Raw genomic sequence first — 15,187 nt, 5'->3', positions numbered from 1 at the left:
GCCTATTTAACTGATATGTTTGGTAAAATTAAATAGATCTTTGCTTATTCCAGACATATGAAATCCTTTAACATGCCAGTGTCATTGTAATTATTGGAACTATGGGTGGTTTGGTATTTAAGCTGCTTATAAAACTGTCTAACCCATATGTCCCCAGAGAATAACTAACTGATAATACATTGCCCGAAACATATATTTGAAGCGCTGTTCTAAAATATATTGGTTTCATTTTAGGTTGAATCATGTCGCTGCTGGTCTCGTCTCGCCCAGCCTGAAATCAGATACCTCTAGTAAAGAAATAGAGGAAGCCATGAAGAGAGTGCGAGAAGCGCAGTCTCTCATTTCTGCTGCTATCGAGCCAGGTACATGGGCTTGTGCGCTGTGGCGGGTCTTCGCCCAGTGAAACCCGAGCAATGCCGCCGCTGGCATTGACGTTTCAAAGTGTGATTATTGGCAAACATAATGATGACTGGTATGCTAGTAACGTTTTTATGTTTTGCTTTCCAATTTCTGACAGAAGATTGGTGGAATGATTCTGTGTGTGGGAGTAGGGCTTTGGCTGCTCAGACATTCAGAAGTGCCTGGAACCATGTAGTGGTCCTACTGGTGCACTTGCATCTAGTGGGTAGAGGGCCCAAGGTGCTAGAGCATCCCGCACTGCCCGGGAGCGGCCTCCCCACGAGAAGGAAATAGGTGATTTTTACACACCACACTTCACCACCTGTTGGGAGCTACCAAAAGCCTGGATAACTGATGGCTTGTGGTTGTAAAATGAGTGCTTAAAGAGAGTCCTAGGTTCTGTAAAAGTGGATGATTCATTTCTAGAGAAACTCTTGAATGGGAGAAGATTTCTCCCTGTGGCTGCTTACCGATGCTGGTTTCTCTCCAATCCAGATAAGAAAGAGGAGAAGCGAAGGCACTCGAGGTCTAGGTCCCGTTCTCGGAGGAGGCGGACTCCCTCGTCTTCCAGGCACAGGTCAGACCCATGGCTGTTCGTGGTTTTTAATTTCTAGACTAGAAGTTGTTGGGCTGATTTGGCCTACTGCCTCCTTTGGGGGAGGGGGGCCATGGGTGCAGAATTGAACTTCCCCAGTTGCACCAGAAGTTACGAGCACCTCCTGGTCTCTCCTGCTTTGGGAAACACTGCTGTAGATGAAAATATTTTCTGTGCTTCACTTAATTTTCTTCTTCGCTTGCTTCCTATTAACCTGCTGGCTCCTGAGTTTCCTGTATTACTCATTTTTACTGTCTTCTTTGGGCCTGCCTAGAGAGAATTAGGTCTATTCTCCACTGGCCAACCTTGTAAAAATGTGTAAGGTTCCCCAGAAAACTGTGCCCCTGAAACTTAATGTCTCTTTGGATCTGTGAAACATGCAAGTGCCTAAAGAAATTTTGCTGAACTAAAAGCAGTTCCTGTTGGCCATGTTAAATCTAGGACTCTTCATTTGAAATAACAATAAACCCATTCATATTAATATTAGTCCAAACTCACAGTGACTTTTAGTTCTTTGCAAATGTTTTTAACTTTTAATGTAAGGGGAATCACAGAATTATTCTTTCTTCTTACAAGGGGCAGTAAGTAAGTACAAGTAAGCAATCTATTACAGTTATTGCAGTTGAAAGCAACAAAGCAACCTTGCTGACAAGTGGTAGTTTCTTGAAGAGAGAGGGAAAAGTATTTGAGCCCATAATAAAACGATGCTGTGGGATACTTCTGCTCTAGACTCTGGACTGCTCCTGGCAGATGCTTAGGGACCCACACCCAAGCTTTCTGTGTGCAGGCACACACACAGTTCTCATACTAAAATTTCTCCGCCTGGGCAAGTGATGCACACTACTTTCTTGGGGATTGGGGAGTGTTCATAAGAACATTTATTTGGGGCTACTGAGGAAGGGGGAGAAGAGAATAAGAATAACAAGTAAAGTTGGAGAGAAGTCCTGGTCCATAAACTAGCCTTGAAAGAAAGGAAAAGGGCTGCAGAGATAGCATGGAGGTAGGACATTTGCCTTGCATGCAGAAGGATGGTGGTTCGAATCCCGGCATCTCATATGGCCCCCCCACCTCAAGCCTGCTAGGAGCGACTTCTGAGTGTAGAGCCATGAATAACCCCTGAGCGCTGCCGGGTGTGACCCAAAAGAAAAAAAAAAGTGGGAAAAAACAGATCTCAAGAGGGAGATTTGGGCACCATCATGTACCCAAGGAATAAAGTGCCCAACAAGTCATGATTTTTAAAGAGTTACAGAAAGCTGTGTGAATCCGTAGCCTTCAATATTGTTATTTTAAGGTATCTCCTAATGCTCAGAATAGGTCTTTTTCCAGTCATCAACTATAATAGTATAAATTGGTGGCTTGGAAAATAAAGGTTAGTAGAAGAACATTTTGAGGATTGGGAAGGAAGCCTTTGGTGGGTTGAATTAGGTTTTAGTGCTCTGTGTTCCTTGATGTGCTAGCTTTTTTCTCTTCATCCGAAAGTCTACCAAATAAATGAATTGGAGGGGGAGAGGAGAGAGATACAAACAGCTGTGGTCTCGGTTTGTTAAGGGTGCTGTTTTTCAAGAGGGGTCCATAGGTCCAGTGTTGTCTTCGTTTATTCAGCCATTGAACTTCCTAGGTGTGTAAAATGACATTTTATTGCACAGAACATCACTCGAGAGACCAGATTTGATGAAATCCATGTTTTTGTGGTTTTGCAAAGCCAGGCTGTAGTCAAAATGCCCCTTTTTCACTACTAGTATACCAGGCTGTTCCATTAAGGATCAACCCTTACGAGATTGAATTACTTTTGCCCTGACTTGGGCTAAGCTGCCAATGACCAAGAGCAGTGTGAAGAACTCTGCCTGTCCTTGGTCCTGTGCCATTGTGCAGTGTCTTCCCTGTGGATAAGGCGAAAGAAGATAAGGACAAAGAAACTTGGATATGATCTGGAAGTAATTTTGGCCTTGTTGGGCCCCAGGACATAGTGAAGTCTTTGTTGTTGTTGTTGGTTTTTGTTTGGGGGCCACACCCAGCAGCACTCGGATGGCTCTGCAGTCAGAAATCACTCCTGGCAGGTTATGAGATGTGGGGTTGAACCTGAGTTGGCCACTTGCCAGGCAAACACCCAACCCGCTGTGCTATCTCTCCAGCCCCCCCTGAGTGAAGTCATTTTTAACTTGGTATAGACCATTGTACTGCTCTAACAGGAAGCCATAGATGGGTGACTTATGTTCTTACCCTTGTAGAGGCAGATGAGGCAAAGTGTCCTGTGTACAGGGTCTTTATATTTGATTGAGGCAGGCCACACATTGATGTCCAGTTAGGATCTCCTTTTTCGATTTCTGAGCCTGCTACCTTTCCACGAGTAGTTTTGGTTTTTTTGTTTTTTTTTGTTTTGGTTTGGTTTTTTTGGTTTTTGAGCCACACCCGGCAGTGCTCAGGGGTTACTCCTGGCTGTCTGCTCAGAAATAGCTCCTGGCAGGCACGGGGGACTATATGGGACACCGGGATTCGGACCAACCACCTTTGGTCCTGGATCGGCTGCTTGCAAGGCAAACGCCGCTGTGCTATCTCTCCGGGCCCACGAGTAGTTTGAGAGATTTTGTAGATTGTTGTTTAATAAGGGAATTAAGTCTGATTTGTTCATGAAGGCTAGGAGTCATCAGTTGGCCGGGACTCTCCATCACAACATCAGCACTAGGAATTGAGCTTCACAGAAGCGCTTAGTAGAATGGAAACATCTGGTCCAATTCCACAGTTCCAGGGTTGTCCGATAGATCTTATCCCTGTTAGCTGCCACTTGTTCCCTGCTTGTCCCAAACACTCAAATATGGATTTGGTAATAGGTCTATTGCTTAGTAACATAATAAGGAAGACCTCCAACTGTCCTTCCCAGTTCCTACTACTCAAGCCGGCTTTATCTTTCCACACTTTTTCTTTCTTATATGAAGTAGTTAATTGTCAGTACTGCTGATCTGAGTGAAATTAGAGAGTCATTCTCTCTCTCTCTCTCTCTCTCTCTCTCTCTCTCTCTCTCTCTCTCTCTCTCTCTCTCTCATTCTCTCCCTCCCTCCCTCTCTCTCTCTCTCTCTCTCTCCCTCCCTCCCTCCCTCCCTCCCTCTCCCCCTCCCTCCCTCCCTCCCTCCCTCATCTGTGTACCTGTTGACACTCAGGGGTTACTCCTGGCTATGTGCTCAGAAATCACTCTTGGCTTGGGGGACCATATGGGATGCCAGGGAATTGAACCGCAGTTCATCCTAGGCTAGCACAGGCAAGGCAGGCTCCTTAACTTTAGCCCTGCCGCTCAGGCCCCCAGAGAGTCATTTTCTTTCTGCTGCTTTTGCTTGTTTCTCTTCCACACCTTCACCTCCACCGGCAGTCCTTTCTCTTTAGACAAAATACAGCTAAATCTTATTCTAAAGTGAAGTGTTGTTAGTAAGAATCATCAGTTCCAGGACCTGTAAAATAGGAATGCACCCTTTTTCTAGTGAACGGTAGTAAGACAAGTGAATGTTCTCAGTTTGGTAATGTACTCCACACATAGTACAAGTTCTCATTGTACTTATACTTGTACTGCTGGTATATCATACGAGATCATTAATAATAGTTAGGAGGTGCTCTGAACTATAACCGGTGGTGCTCAGGGTCTACTAGTGGCACTTAGGAGACCATATGTGATGCCAAGTTTATATTTTGCAGTTTTATTAGGACATAAATTATAAGAAAGAATGCTCTATTGTTTTTTTTTATATTTGTATTTGCTTTTTAGAGTACAGGATTTTTCCATGTGCATTAAGGGTAGAAAAATGTCATCCTGTGCTTTAAATACAACTGTGAAAGACTTGTAATTCACATTGGTCTCAATAAAAATTATTTTTAAAAAAATGGTAGTGGGGACGGACAGAACACAGCAATAAGGTATTTGCCTTGCATGCGGGCCGACCCTGGACGGACCTGGTTCGATTCCTGGCCTCCCGTGTGGTTGTTTGAGCTTGCCGGTAACGATTTCTGAGCACAGAGCCAGGAGTAACCCCTGAGCATCATTGGGTGTATCCCCAAAAACCAATCAATTAATCAACTTTTAATTTTTTAAAAAAATAATTTAAAATTTATCAAATAATGGGGTCAACAAATTGTACATGACAAGACATGTGACTTATCTCGCTTTGTGCCCAGCCCTGAGGGTCCCCAAGCATCACTTTGGGGTTCTGAGGACCAACCATTCCATGGTGACTCTGTACTCACAGCACTGGAGGCTTGAGGAGGCGCCACATTCTTGGATTCAACATCGAACCGTAGCTGGCTACGTTGGCCAGAATTGCCAGAAAGGGCCTCCAAACTCCATGAGCACTACTTGTAAAGGTCCCTTGCCCTGAGCATACTAAAATTTTAAAACATTTTAAAAAAGAATTATTTTTAAAAGATGGTAGAAAAATGTGACTTGGTTTAGATAAAATGCTTCATGATTTTTTTAAGTCCACTCTAAAAAGATGCATAGTAGAAAATTCTAATAACATCGGTTTATCCTTTAAGAAAGCAATTTCAATGTTTTATAAGACCAGTATTTCATTCAGACATACAGTGTACCAGGGATGATAGCACTGTGAGTAGGGTATTTGCCTTGCAAACGGCTGACAAGGGTTCGATTCCTGGCACCCCGTATGTTCCCTCAAGCCTGCCAGGAATGATTTCTGAGTGCAGATTGTGAGCTGTACCAGGTGTGGCCCAACAATTCCCTCTCCCCCAAATGAAAAAGAAAAATCAGGCACTGTTGTAATTGCTCAGTACAATAGTGAATTAACATGCCCGTCTTTACTGTAGATAAACGTTTATATTGGAATTTCTTAGGCTATAGGCACCTCATTGCTGTCTTAGCAAATAAAATGTCTATGAAAAGCAACTTAAGATTTAGATGATTGGAGCCATGGCCTGTGATAAGTGGATTAAAATGAAGATTTGTTGAGTTTAGTAGATGGTTTTGAAATAGCTATTCTTTATCAGACAATTGACATTGCCCCTTTGGGTGTAAGATCAAAAGGTGAGACATTCCCAGCACTCACTGAAGGTTATTTCGAGTTTCTAGCATACCCGGGACATTTACTGTGCGAACAAAACATAGTGGGATAACTGTTGGGCAGTGGGCCCCACTCATTGATGGTTGGGCCCCTGGCCGAGTCCATCCAGCCCTGTGTATGTTGTTGACTCCCTGTTCCTGATCTAGGCGCTCAAGGAGTAGATCACGGAGGAGATCACATTCAAAGTCGAGGAGTAGGCGGCGATCCAAGAGTCCAAGGCGGAGAAGGTCTCATTCCAGAGAGAGGGGTCGGAGGTCAAGGAGCACGTCGAAAAACAGGTGAGTGGGCTAGCTCCTAGCAAGGGTGGGATAGAACTCAGTGCCCAGGACCCCCATCGTGGTGGTCGTTAAAGGAAGTTGGGACACGACGGCATTAGGAAGGCCTATTCACAGACATCAGCTATATTGGCACAATTTTCTCTGAGCCAGGAGGTAGTCTTCAGAGGATTGAAAGTAAAACAGGGTGGGGAATATAAAGGATACGTTCGTTTCTAAAATTGTAGGTTTGAGGAGAAGTGTGTGTATGTTTATGGTATAGGAGATTTCCCCTTCCCTAAAGTGGTAAGATTGCCAGACATACATAGCAAGGAACTTGACTGGCGATCAGTTGTGGTCTGTCTGCCTTGCTCTGTCTGTTGGAGAGAAATTTTTGTGTGGAATGCCAGGAAAATGGGACATTTCTTACATTACTGAGTGCTGGTGCCATTTGAGGTGTTAAACACACCAAAATGATGACTGTTCTGAACTGCTCTGTTTATTCTTACTGAATCTTTGAATTCATTCATAAATGTTGTTCCTTTGTCAGAGACAAAAAGAAAGAAGACAAAGAAAAGAAACGTTCTAAAACACCTCCCAAAAGTTACAGCACAGCCAGACGTTCCAGAAGCGCAAGCAGGTATGGTGGCTTTGGAATTTGTCATTTCCTTTAAACTTCACTTACAAGACTAACAAAATACTGAATGTGGATATTTTCCCTGCATTTTTGTACAGGAGGTTGAGGAAAGGTTATGTTTTAGAAGGAGTTTGGACACCAGGAAGCATCTTTAGGGTGAGGGGGTGCTGATCCACATCAGTTGGGGGTGGGGGGAGCAGAGGCTGTTTGTGGCTGTGCTCAGGAGTGACCCCTGGTGGTGCTTAGCAGGCCATATGTGGTGCTGGGGATTCGGACCATAGTCTACTTCATATGCAGCAGGCACCTTAACCCCTCTTCTCTTTCTTCAACCTAAAACATCTTAGTTTTCACTAATGATGTACGATATATATGGAATAACGTGGAACTTAGCAGATTCAGTTTCTGTGTTTGCTACATACTTCTCATTTTTTTTCTTTGTTGCCCTAAACATTGAAATGTCCTTATTACTGTGTTGAGACCACATTTAGTTCTGGGTCGCAGGAGTGTTCTTCCTGATTTGGAGACAAGATCAAACTCTGGGCCTTCCAAAACACAAAGCAGCCATTCAGCCTGTTGAGCTATTTCTCCAGCCCCAGACACTGATAATTTTCTGAAGTATTAAACTCACTTTATTATAGTAGTATTTAAAGTGCCACATTAAAAGGCATTTCCCATATGCTAAAACCCTGGGGTTCACCCATGAAAACATAGCCTGACACACACTTGCAGAATGGGGACCGGAGGTAACTGGGAGCACAAGGGGGTGCTGTGGGATCAGGGTTGGGGATCAGATCGTGGAAACTGCAGCTGGGAAGCATCATTCGCCTTCAGTACTGCTGGAAAGGATCCCTTCACTAAAAACTTTCAAATTAGTGCTCAAGAATGGAAATTGGCTGTATCGAAGATCATTGCTAAGAGTTTATAAATTCTGATTTGACATTCAAAAAAGTGATTTCTGTCTTTAGAAAGTTTATTCTTGCAGGCTTCAGACATTTTCACACTGAGCTCATGGCCCCATTGATCACGATTGTCCGTTATTAATTCCTCTCTTCATTCTTTAATTTCCTTTGGCGGGGAATGGGAATTGGGGCCACCTTGCCCCTAGTGTAGAGTGTTTCTGACTGCTCAGGAGTGCTGGAGTCTGAGCTGGGGTCAGCCATGTGCAGGGTAAGGGCTTGACTCCTGTGTCTCTGCCTCCTTCCATTTTCTTCCCATCTCATATGTGCTTTATAGAAGCGGCTGTAGTCGTACTTAATCTAGGTGAACTGGAAATTAGACTCCCCCAAAGTAGCTCTTAGTAGAAAATAGTTGCCACTTGTGTGTTTATACAGATCAGGGGTTTGTGTTGAGAAAACAGCATCTGCCTGGACCATCTCTAAGTGTACTTGGAAGTGTCGGAGAAGTTGTTGAGAGGTGGTCAGTGTTGGCAGGGAGATGCCCGCCAGAGCTCCATAGGAACTTCCAGATTGCTCCTCTCTAACATGACAACAGATGGCGGCTCTGGGATGCGAGTGAGGCGGAGTTAGAGCCCTGCACTGCTGGCCTCTGTGTCAGGTGTTGGTGTGTCTGCATTGGGAAGGAGTCCGCATTTCCTTAGCGCTAAGAGCATCTTTGGACCAAGCAGCTTCGCTCCTAGGGACGGACTTCCCAAAGCGAAACGAAAACATCTCCCCAGAAATGTGTGTGCCAGTGTTCATGGCCGCAGAATTGTGGTTTAGATGCAGTGTCCAGAATAGATACATTTTTAAAAGACCAAAAAGTAGTGGAGAGGTCGCTAGAGTATGGGAATTCTTTTAACAGTAATGAAATAGGAATTCTCTTAATAGTAATGAAAATGTTACTGGGTTGGGGCGCCATAACCAGCTATTCTCCTGGGTTACTTCTGGCTCTGAACGTAGGAAGAACTCCTGGGGATGTTCCTCTGAGATTTGGGGATTGAACCCAGGTCAGCTGTGTGCAGTGCAAACATCTTGGCCATTGTACTGTCGCTCCGCTCCTGAAAATGTTCCAAATAAGAAATACTTGAGAGCGTTGATTAGTGCCAAGTGGAACAAATTTTGCAATTTGTATTATAAACGAAGCATTGAATCATTGTACAACTAAAGCTAATTTGAACAAGCAAAAATGTCTGAGAAAGGAGGGGCACGGTGTAAATGCGAGAGGGGATGCTCACCCAGAGGAGCAGGGTGTGCAGCGTGTCCTTCCTTATTTCTTACCCCAAAAGCCAGGAGTTGGGGCTTGTTTAAGCCTGGCTTCTCCCTTGTACTCGGACTCTGTCTCTTTGCCTCTTTCCACTTTGGAAAGTCTGTTTGAAACCCTTTCTCACTTCTTTCAGAATAAGTTCTCAATAAAAATTTTCTGCACACGTGCACGCTACAGGGACCTTGGGTTCCCATTAGCACCCCACCACTGCCTGCTTCCTTCCTTGTACTTCCAGGAGCAGATGCCCGTGCACTGCTAGGTGGGATCCCAAACCAATCAGGCACTATCTGGATAGATAGAGCGGGTGGGGTGCTTGCCTTGCACGCAGCTGACCTAGGTTCTGTCTGGCACCATATATGGTCCCCCAGCACCACCAGCAGTGATTCCTGAGTACAGTGAAAGTAGAGTGTTTTCATTGTTTTGTTTATTCCTAAATTACTGTTATGGTCATCTTTTGTTGGAGAATATTTGGAAACAATTTAAGGAGAAGAGCCGGCCATGGTACAGCTTAAGACCAGTTGCTTTTTAGAGCAAAGTGGGGTTGGTCTGCGCTGGGGTATGAATCAGTTGGATCACCTTGTATTTGCTTTGGGTTTGGGGCCACATCTAGGGGAGTCAGGGGGGGTTACTCCTGTCTCTGATGTCAGGAACCACTCCTGATGGTGCTAGGGGGACCATATGGGATGCCGGGGATCAAACTTGAGTTGACCACGTGGAAGATAAGTGCCCTACCTGCTGTACTATCGCTCCGACCCTGGTCTCTAATATTACCACTAACTTTTTGTTTTGTTTTGTTTTGGGGCCACACCCGGCTGTGCTCAGGGATCACTCTTGGCGGGGCTCGGGAGACCATATGTGGTGCCAGGGATCGAACCCGGGTCAGCTGCGCACAAGGCAGGTGCCCTACCCGCTTTACTATCACTCTGACCCCTAATATACCACTAACTCTTAATTCTCTCAATTTTATGTGATGAGTTAAAGTAATGCTTTCCTCTCCAGACTTTTTTGGGGGGGTCCTACCCAACAGTAGTCAGGGCTCACTCTGGCTCCGTGTTTAGCAGTCACTCCTAGTGGGGCAGGGAACCATACGTTGGCCTGGGATTTGAACCAGGTTTGGCCCATGCAGGGCCTCCACTTTAACCCCTATTCTCTCGTACCCCAAAAGTAATTTTTTATCCTCCCTCCATGTCTTGTTAACTATGTGTTTAAAAAGAAATGCTAAGAATTGGGCTTTCTTGTGGTTATTCAAGGATAGACTATTGGCAAAGTTGCAGAGGGTTTTTTGTTTGTTTTTTGTTTTTGTTTTTTTAAAGTTGCAGTTTTTTAACTCATTTCTTTGGACAAAGCCAGGAATGGGTCCTTGATGATCTTAGTCCTATGTAGTGGATTCTGTCCTGCTCGTAGAAAGATCTGCCGTCAAGGGCCTGCATGCAGATAATGCTCTGTTTTAAAATCTAGTCTACCCGTTCTGGGCCCTAGAGAGAGGCGGCGGCGGCGCAGCAGGAGTGGCTCCCGGTCTCCTAAGAAGCCACGGTCTCCTAAAAGGAAACTCTCTCGCTCACCATCTCCCAGGAGGTAAGAACATGGGTGGGGTGGAGAGATGCACAAGTTTCCATTGTTCCGAGTTAAGAGGGAGCTTCACTCCTGGTTGTGTGCAGGGTAGTACTAGGGATCTAACTAACTGGGGTTGGCTCCATACAGGGCAAACTCTCTCTCTCTCTCCGGCCCCAGGAACTCATTTTTGAGTTGAATAACAAACTTGGTGAATAAACCAAGTTGTGCTACATACACACAATGGTGTGTTTTGCAGCCCTTGGGAAAGATGAAGTGCAGTCCTAACTTGTAGGTGTTGGGGGGGGGAGGGGAGGTCGTGTTCCAAAAAAGGAGTTATTGGAAGGACATGCTCTGGGTGCTGGCACTCACTGTGGAACATAGAGGAAGCCAAACAAGGGAAAAGACCATGTCCGCGTGTTACAGAACTGAGTTGACCTGGTAGGGACGGGAAGGGCCGAGGGAGGAAATAAGTGGGCAAGCTAGAAGAGCCATGAGGACACTGAGTAGGGTCTTGGACCTGGTAGTGATGGTGACACTGTACAGTAGAACTAGAAAAACATTAATGTTATGGTAGCGATTATAAAGCACACGTTTACAGGGAAGACAGTTGCCTTCAAAGAATAATAAAGTTCATATTTTGCAAAAGTTAAAAAGTTTACTGCCTCGTAAGGAACTGAAAGGGGAAAATGCTTTTAGTTGCAATGCTAATTGAAGATGTTGGCAGGCTTATATTCCTTGTGACTAGTATTAAGATTAAGCAATCTATAGCGAAGTTAATTTCTTGCTTGTAATACTTGTATTCAGTCTGTATCCAGTGTTTGGAAATTGCATCTTTGCTATCCTCTTTTATTACATAAACTGGTTCAACCCACCCACAAAAACAATGGCTTTTTAAATCTACGTGCAGATTTAAAAAAAAAGATTTTGTGGGCCACTAAGGCAAAAATGGAACACCATTACTTATAATAAGGGTATCTCTGTGTCTGTGTTTAAATCTATTAGATGAGCCAGTTGTGTCCCTTGTGTTGAATAAAAGTTATTTGGACTAGCCATTGAAAGCCACTGAAATGAGAATTTGAAGAGGTAAGGCTGGAACTTTTTAAATTCTGTTAAGGCATCTTTGTAATGGAGGATATTTTGCTGTCATCCTAGACATAAAAAAGAGAAGAAGAAAGATAAAGACAAAGAAAGAGGAGGCCGAGATGAAAGAGAACGATCAACCAGCAAGAAGAAGAAGAGTAAAGATAAAGAAAAGGAGCGGGAGAGAAAATCCGAGAGTGATAAAGATATAAAAGTAAGTTTACAGGTCCACTTGCCTTAGCGTATTGGGGGAGCGCTGGTGCTCCTCAGGAGTGAGTTTTCTGGGAAAAGACTGACTTGGGTTTTTCTCCTCTACAAAGCAGGTAACACGGGATTATGACGAAGAGGAACAGGGTTATGACAGCGAGAAAGAGAAAAGGGAGGAGAAGAAGCCAACAGAACCAGGGTCCCCCAAAACGAAAGAATGTTCAGTAGAAAAGGGAACTGGCGACTTGCTAAGAGAATCCAAAGTGAACGGGGACGATCACCACGAAGAAGACATGGACATGAGTGACTGAGACCGCCGCCGAGGGACCCCGCCCGGTCCATGCATCAGCGTCATTCCTGTGCGTGATCTCTTAACGCTGTACCGGTCATCTCAACCCTAAGTGTGCACAGCTCTGAGTTCTAAATGGTTTCTAAAGCTGATAATTGATACTAGTCACTTCCATCCAAAAGCTTCTAGAAAATGATCCGTGGGTAACTAATTCTTGACATGGTGAGATACCATCGTGTAAAACGGAGCAGTTTTACTATCCTGGTGCTGCGTCCTTGAAACAAACAAGAAAAGCTGCATGCGTCTCCAGCAGGCATGGATTGTTTATGTTGTAGGCCCCCCCCCTTTCTTAAGTAAGTTCACTTAGCGTCTTTCTAGAATTTGATTCGTTGCCGTAATAGAGCCATGTAGGGAATGCACTGATTGCATGTGAATTGTGGCAGGAATATCCTACGTGTCATTAATATCTCCACGAGGGATCCACTTTTGGTCTTGTTCATTGACATGACAAATTAACATTCTTTTAGTTATATCTGAAAAAAATGAGCATTTGAAATAGATAAACCTTTCAGCCTTGTGGCTATATGTTCGTGGCTTTTATTTTTAACTTTGAAAAGGTTATATATGCACTAACCTTTTTTTTTTCTTTTGATGGCTAATTAGGCTTTACAGAAATAAGATATCAAATGGCGCTGTCTTTGACAGTGAGTAAATAGCATATTTTGAAAGTAGAGTTGTGTACTTTTTCATAAAGTGTCTGGAACTTTTTTTCCCAGAAGTACTCAATTGCACACTTAAACATCAGTGAAAGTTGTCTGCCCATCCTGAATCCACCTGTAAAAGAAAGGCATCTCTTGTCCTGATTTTCAATCCCCCGCTCCCTTATTAATTTCTTTTAACCTCAGTGTTGGAAAAAGAGGGTAGTGCATTTTAAATTGACCTTCATATGCTTTTAAAATAAGACAGATCTACTTGATAATGTACTTTTTATTTGATCTCAAGTTGTATAAAACCAATTAATTTTGTGTTACTGTATTTGCAGTAGTAATCTTACGCACAGTGATTCCATGTTAAAAATGCAAAGTAGTTAGTTAGAAAACCGTTTTCTTAGTTACAGGACTTTCAGGCTTCACTTTTGTGCGGTTAAAAACAAAAGTAGGCTACACGGTCTGTGCCATGTTGATGTACAGTTTCTGAAATTGTTTTACAAGACTTTGATAATAAAACCCTTAAACTTATGTTCTGTTCCTGTAAAACTGTATTTGTATTTATTTACGCTATTGAATGTATGACATTTACCTCATTCATTTTACAAATCAAGTTCTTTCTCCTTCTGACCCACATTTTATAAATAGTAATGAGATGAAGTCCGTCATGATGGTGATGAATTGCCATCTGCTGGTGTGTTAGTGTCTCCTTTTTAAAGAAGTCTTAGTCTTAATTTTTTTTTTTTCTCCTGTTGGGTGTAGGATTAGGTTGAGGAAAAGGCATTGAATTTGAGAAACAATAAACTGAACCCATCTGTATCTAGTAAATTTCTATTTTCAGTGAAATATAAATATCTGCCTTTTTGGAATAGTATAGAAACTGTCAATGGTATATATCTACTGTACAATACTAAATAGTATATTTATTCATTTACAAAATGAGTAGTGTTTTAAGTGGCTGCAGTTTAAGGGGAAAGAAAGAAAACTTGGAATTGTTGGAAAATGGATCCAAGTTCAAGTGTACATTTTTTAACTTTCAAAAGTGAAATGCCATATAGAAGAGCAGCATTGTTTTTACAGTTTGTAGTAGGTAACTTTTTAAAGATTTTATCGAAAGGGATTTTGTGTATAGTAAAACTTCTAGTAGTGGTCCTAATAATCACTGCGTTTTCAACAAAGTTGACCGCAAATGCCATTTGCTTAAACTTTTCTAGTAGGTAAGCCGAACCATCTGACATTGCCATTTTTGTAAGACAAAAGAAAAGCAAAATCATCGGCAGTATCACATGGTTTAAACCTATTGGTCTTTTCCCTTGGAAATTCTGAATACGAAGCTACCTTTTCTTAGAAGAGAGTAAGAAAGACTGGGCTGTGAAGTAGTACCACTAATTGAACGTGATGATAGTGAGGAGGGAATTCACACATTTGGGGTGACCATTTTATGCACAAGGTAAGGTCGCACTGGGACACAAAGCCTTTAACACAGAAAAGTTGAAATCAAGTGAACACTGCCTCCACGTTGAGTTTTGTTCTGTATTTGGTAGTAAAAATGATTTAAAAATAAAAGTGGTTTTGTTAGAAAAATGATTGTGCTATTTATTTAAATTCTGCATAAGTGAGTTAAGGTTGTGTCAGAGTGATAATACAGGGGATGGGATATCACTGTGTTGTAGGAGGCCAACCCTAATTTAGTTCTCAGTGCCCCATTCAGGTAGTCCCTTGAGCCCACCAGGAATGATCCCTGAGTGCAAAGCCAGAGTTAGCCCTGGGTACCATTGGGTTTAGCACCAAAACAAACAAAAAAGTGATGTCAATGGCAATATGAAATCACTCAGGAATTTGGGTTGTTATTCACAAGTGGCGAGTATTTTTGCAATTCTCTGTAAAATGTGTGATAATTTGCCTTGCAGTGTAGCCAGGGAAAATGTTAAGTTCTATGAATGGCACCTTCCATTTTATTCCGAAGCTTGTCAAAAAATAGGCTTTTAAGCATGCTGAATTGCAGCCGAGTTCGTTGTCGACGATTTTTGTTTGTTTGTTTGTTTTGTTTTGTTTTGGCGGTGCTCAGGGGTTACTCCTGGCTGTCTGCTCAGAAATAGCTCCTGGCAGGCACGGGGGACCATATGGGACACCGGGATTCGAACCAACCACCTTTGGTCCTGGATCGGCTGCTTGCAAGGCAAATGCCGCTGTGCTATCTCTCCGG

General features: G+C 43.2%; 1 protein-coding gene across 3 annotated transcripts in view; it reads left to right on the top strand.

The window, feature by feature from the left end:
- The window catches only part of SRSF11 (serine and arginine rich splicing factor 11), a 29,555-nt gene extending 14,990 nt beyond the window's left edge, over positions 1 to 14,565 (top strand). Inside the window, exons 6-13 of one of the 3 annotated variants that reach the window (XM_049775331.1) lie at positions 235 to 362; positions 895 to 976; positions 6,198 to 6,329; positions 6,856 to 6,945; positions 9,967 to 10,038; positions 10,603 to 10,719; positions 11,851 to 11,992; positions 12,099 to 14,565. In XM_049775331.1, coding sequence (XP_049631288.1) covers positions 235 to 362; positions 895 to 976; positions 6,198 to 6,329; positions 6,856 to 6,945; positions 9,967 to 10,038; positions 10,603 to 10,719; positions 11,851 to 11,992; positions 12,099 to 12,296 — 961 coding nt within the window. In that variant the 3' untranslated portion in view covers positions 12,297 to 14,565. Of the gene's footprint in view, positions 1 to 234; positions 363 to 894; positions 977 to 6,197; positions 6,330 to 6,855; positions 6,946 to 9,966; positions 10,043 to 10,602; positions 10,720 to 11,850; positions 11,993 to 12,098 lie in introns of all 3 variants that reach the window. The other 2 variants (XM_049775332.1, XM_049775333.1) reach the window with 2 other exon arrangements.
- Positions 14,566 to 15,187: the final 622 nt, after the last annotated feature.

This window comes from Suncus etruscus, chromosome 6 (assembly GCF_024139225.1).
Source record: "Suncus etruscus isolate mSunEtr1 chromosome 6, mSunEtr1.pri.cur, whole genome shotgun sequence".
Lineage (NCBI taxonomy): Eukaryota > Metazoa > Chordata > Mammalia > Eulipotyphla > Soricidae > Suncus > Suncus etruscus.
This window is presented reverse-complemented; position numbering and strand designations above follow the sequence as displayed.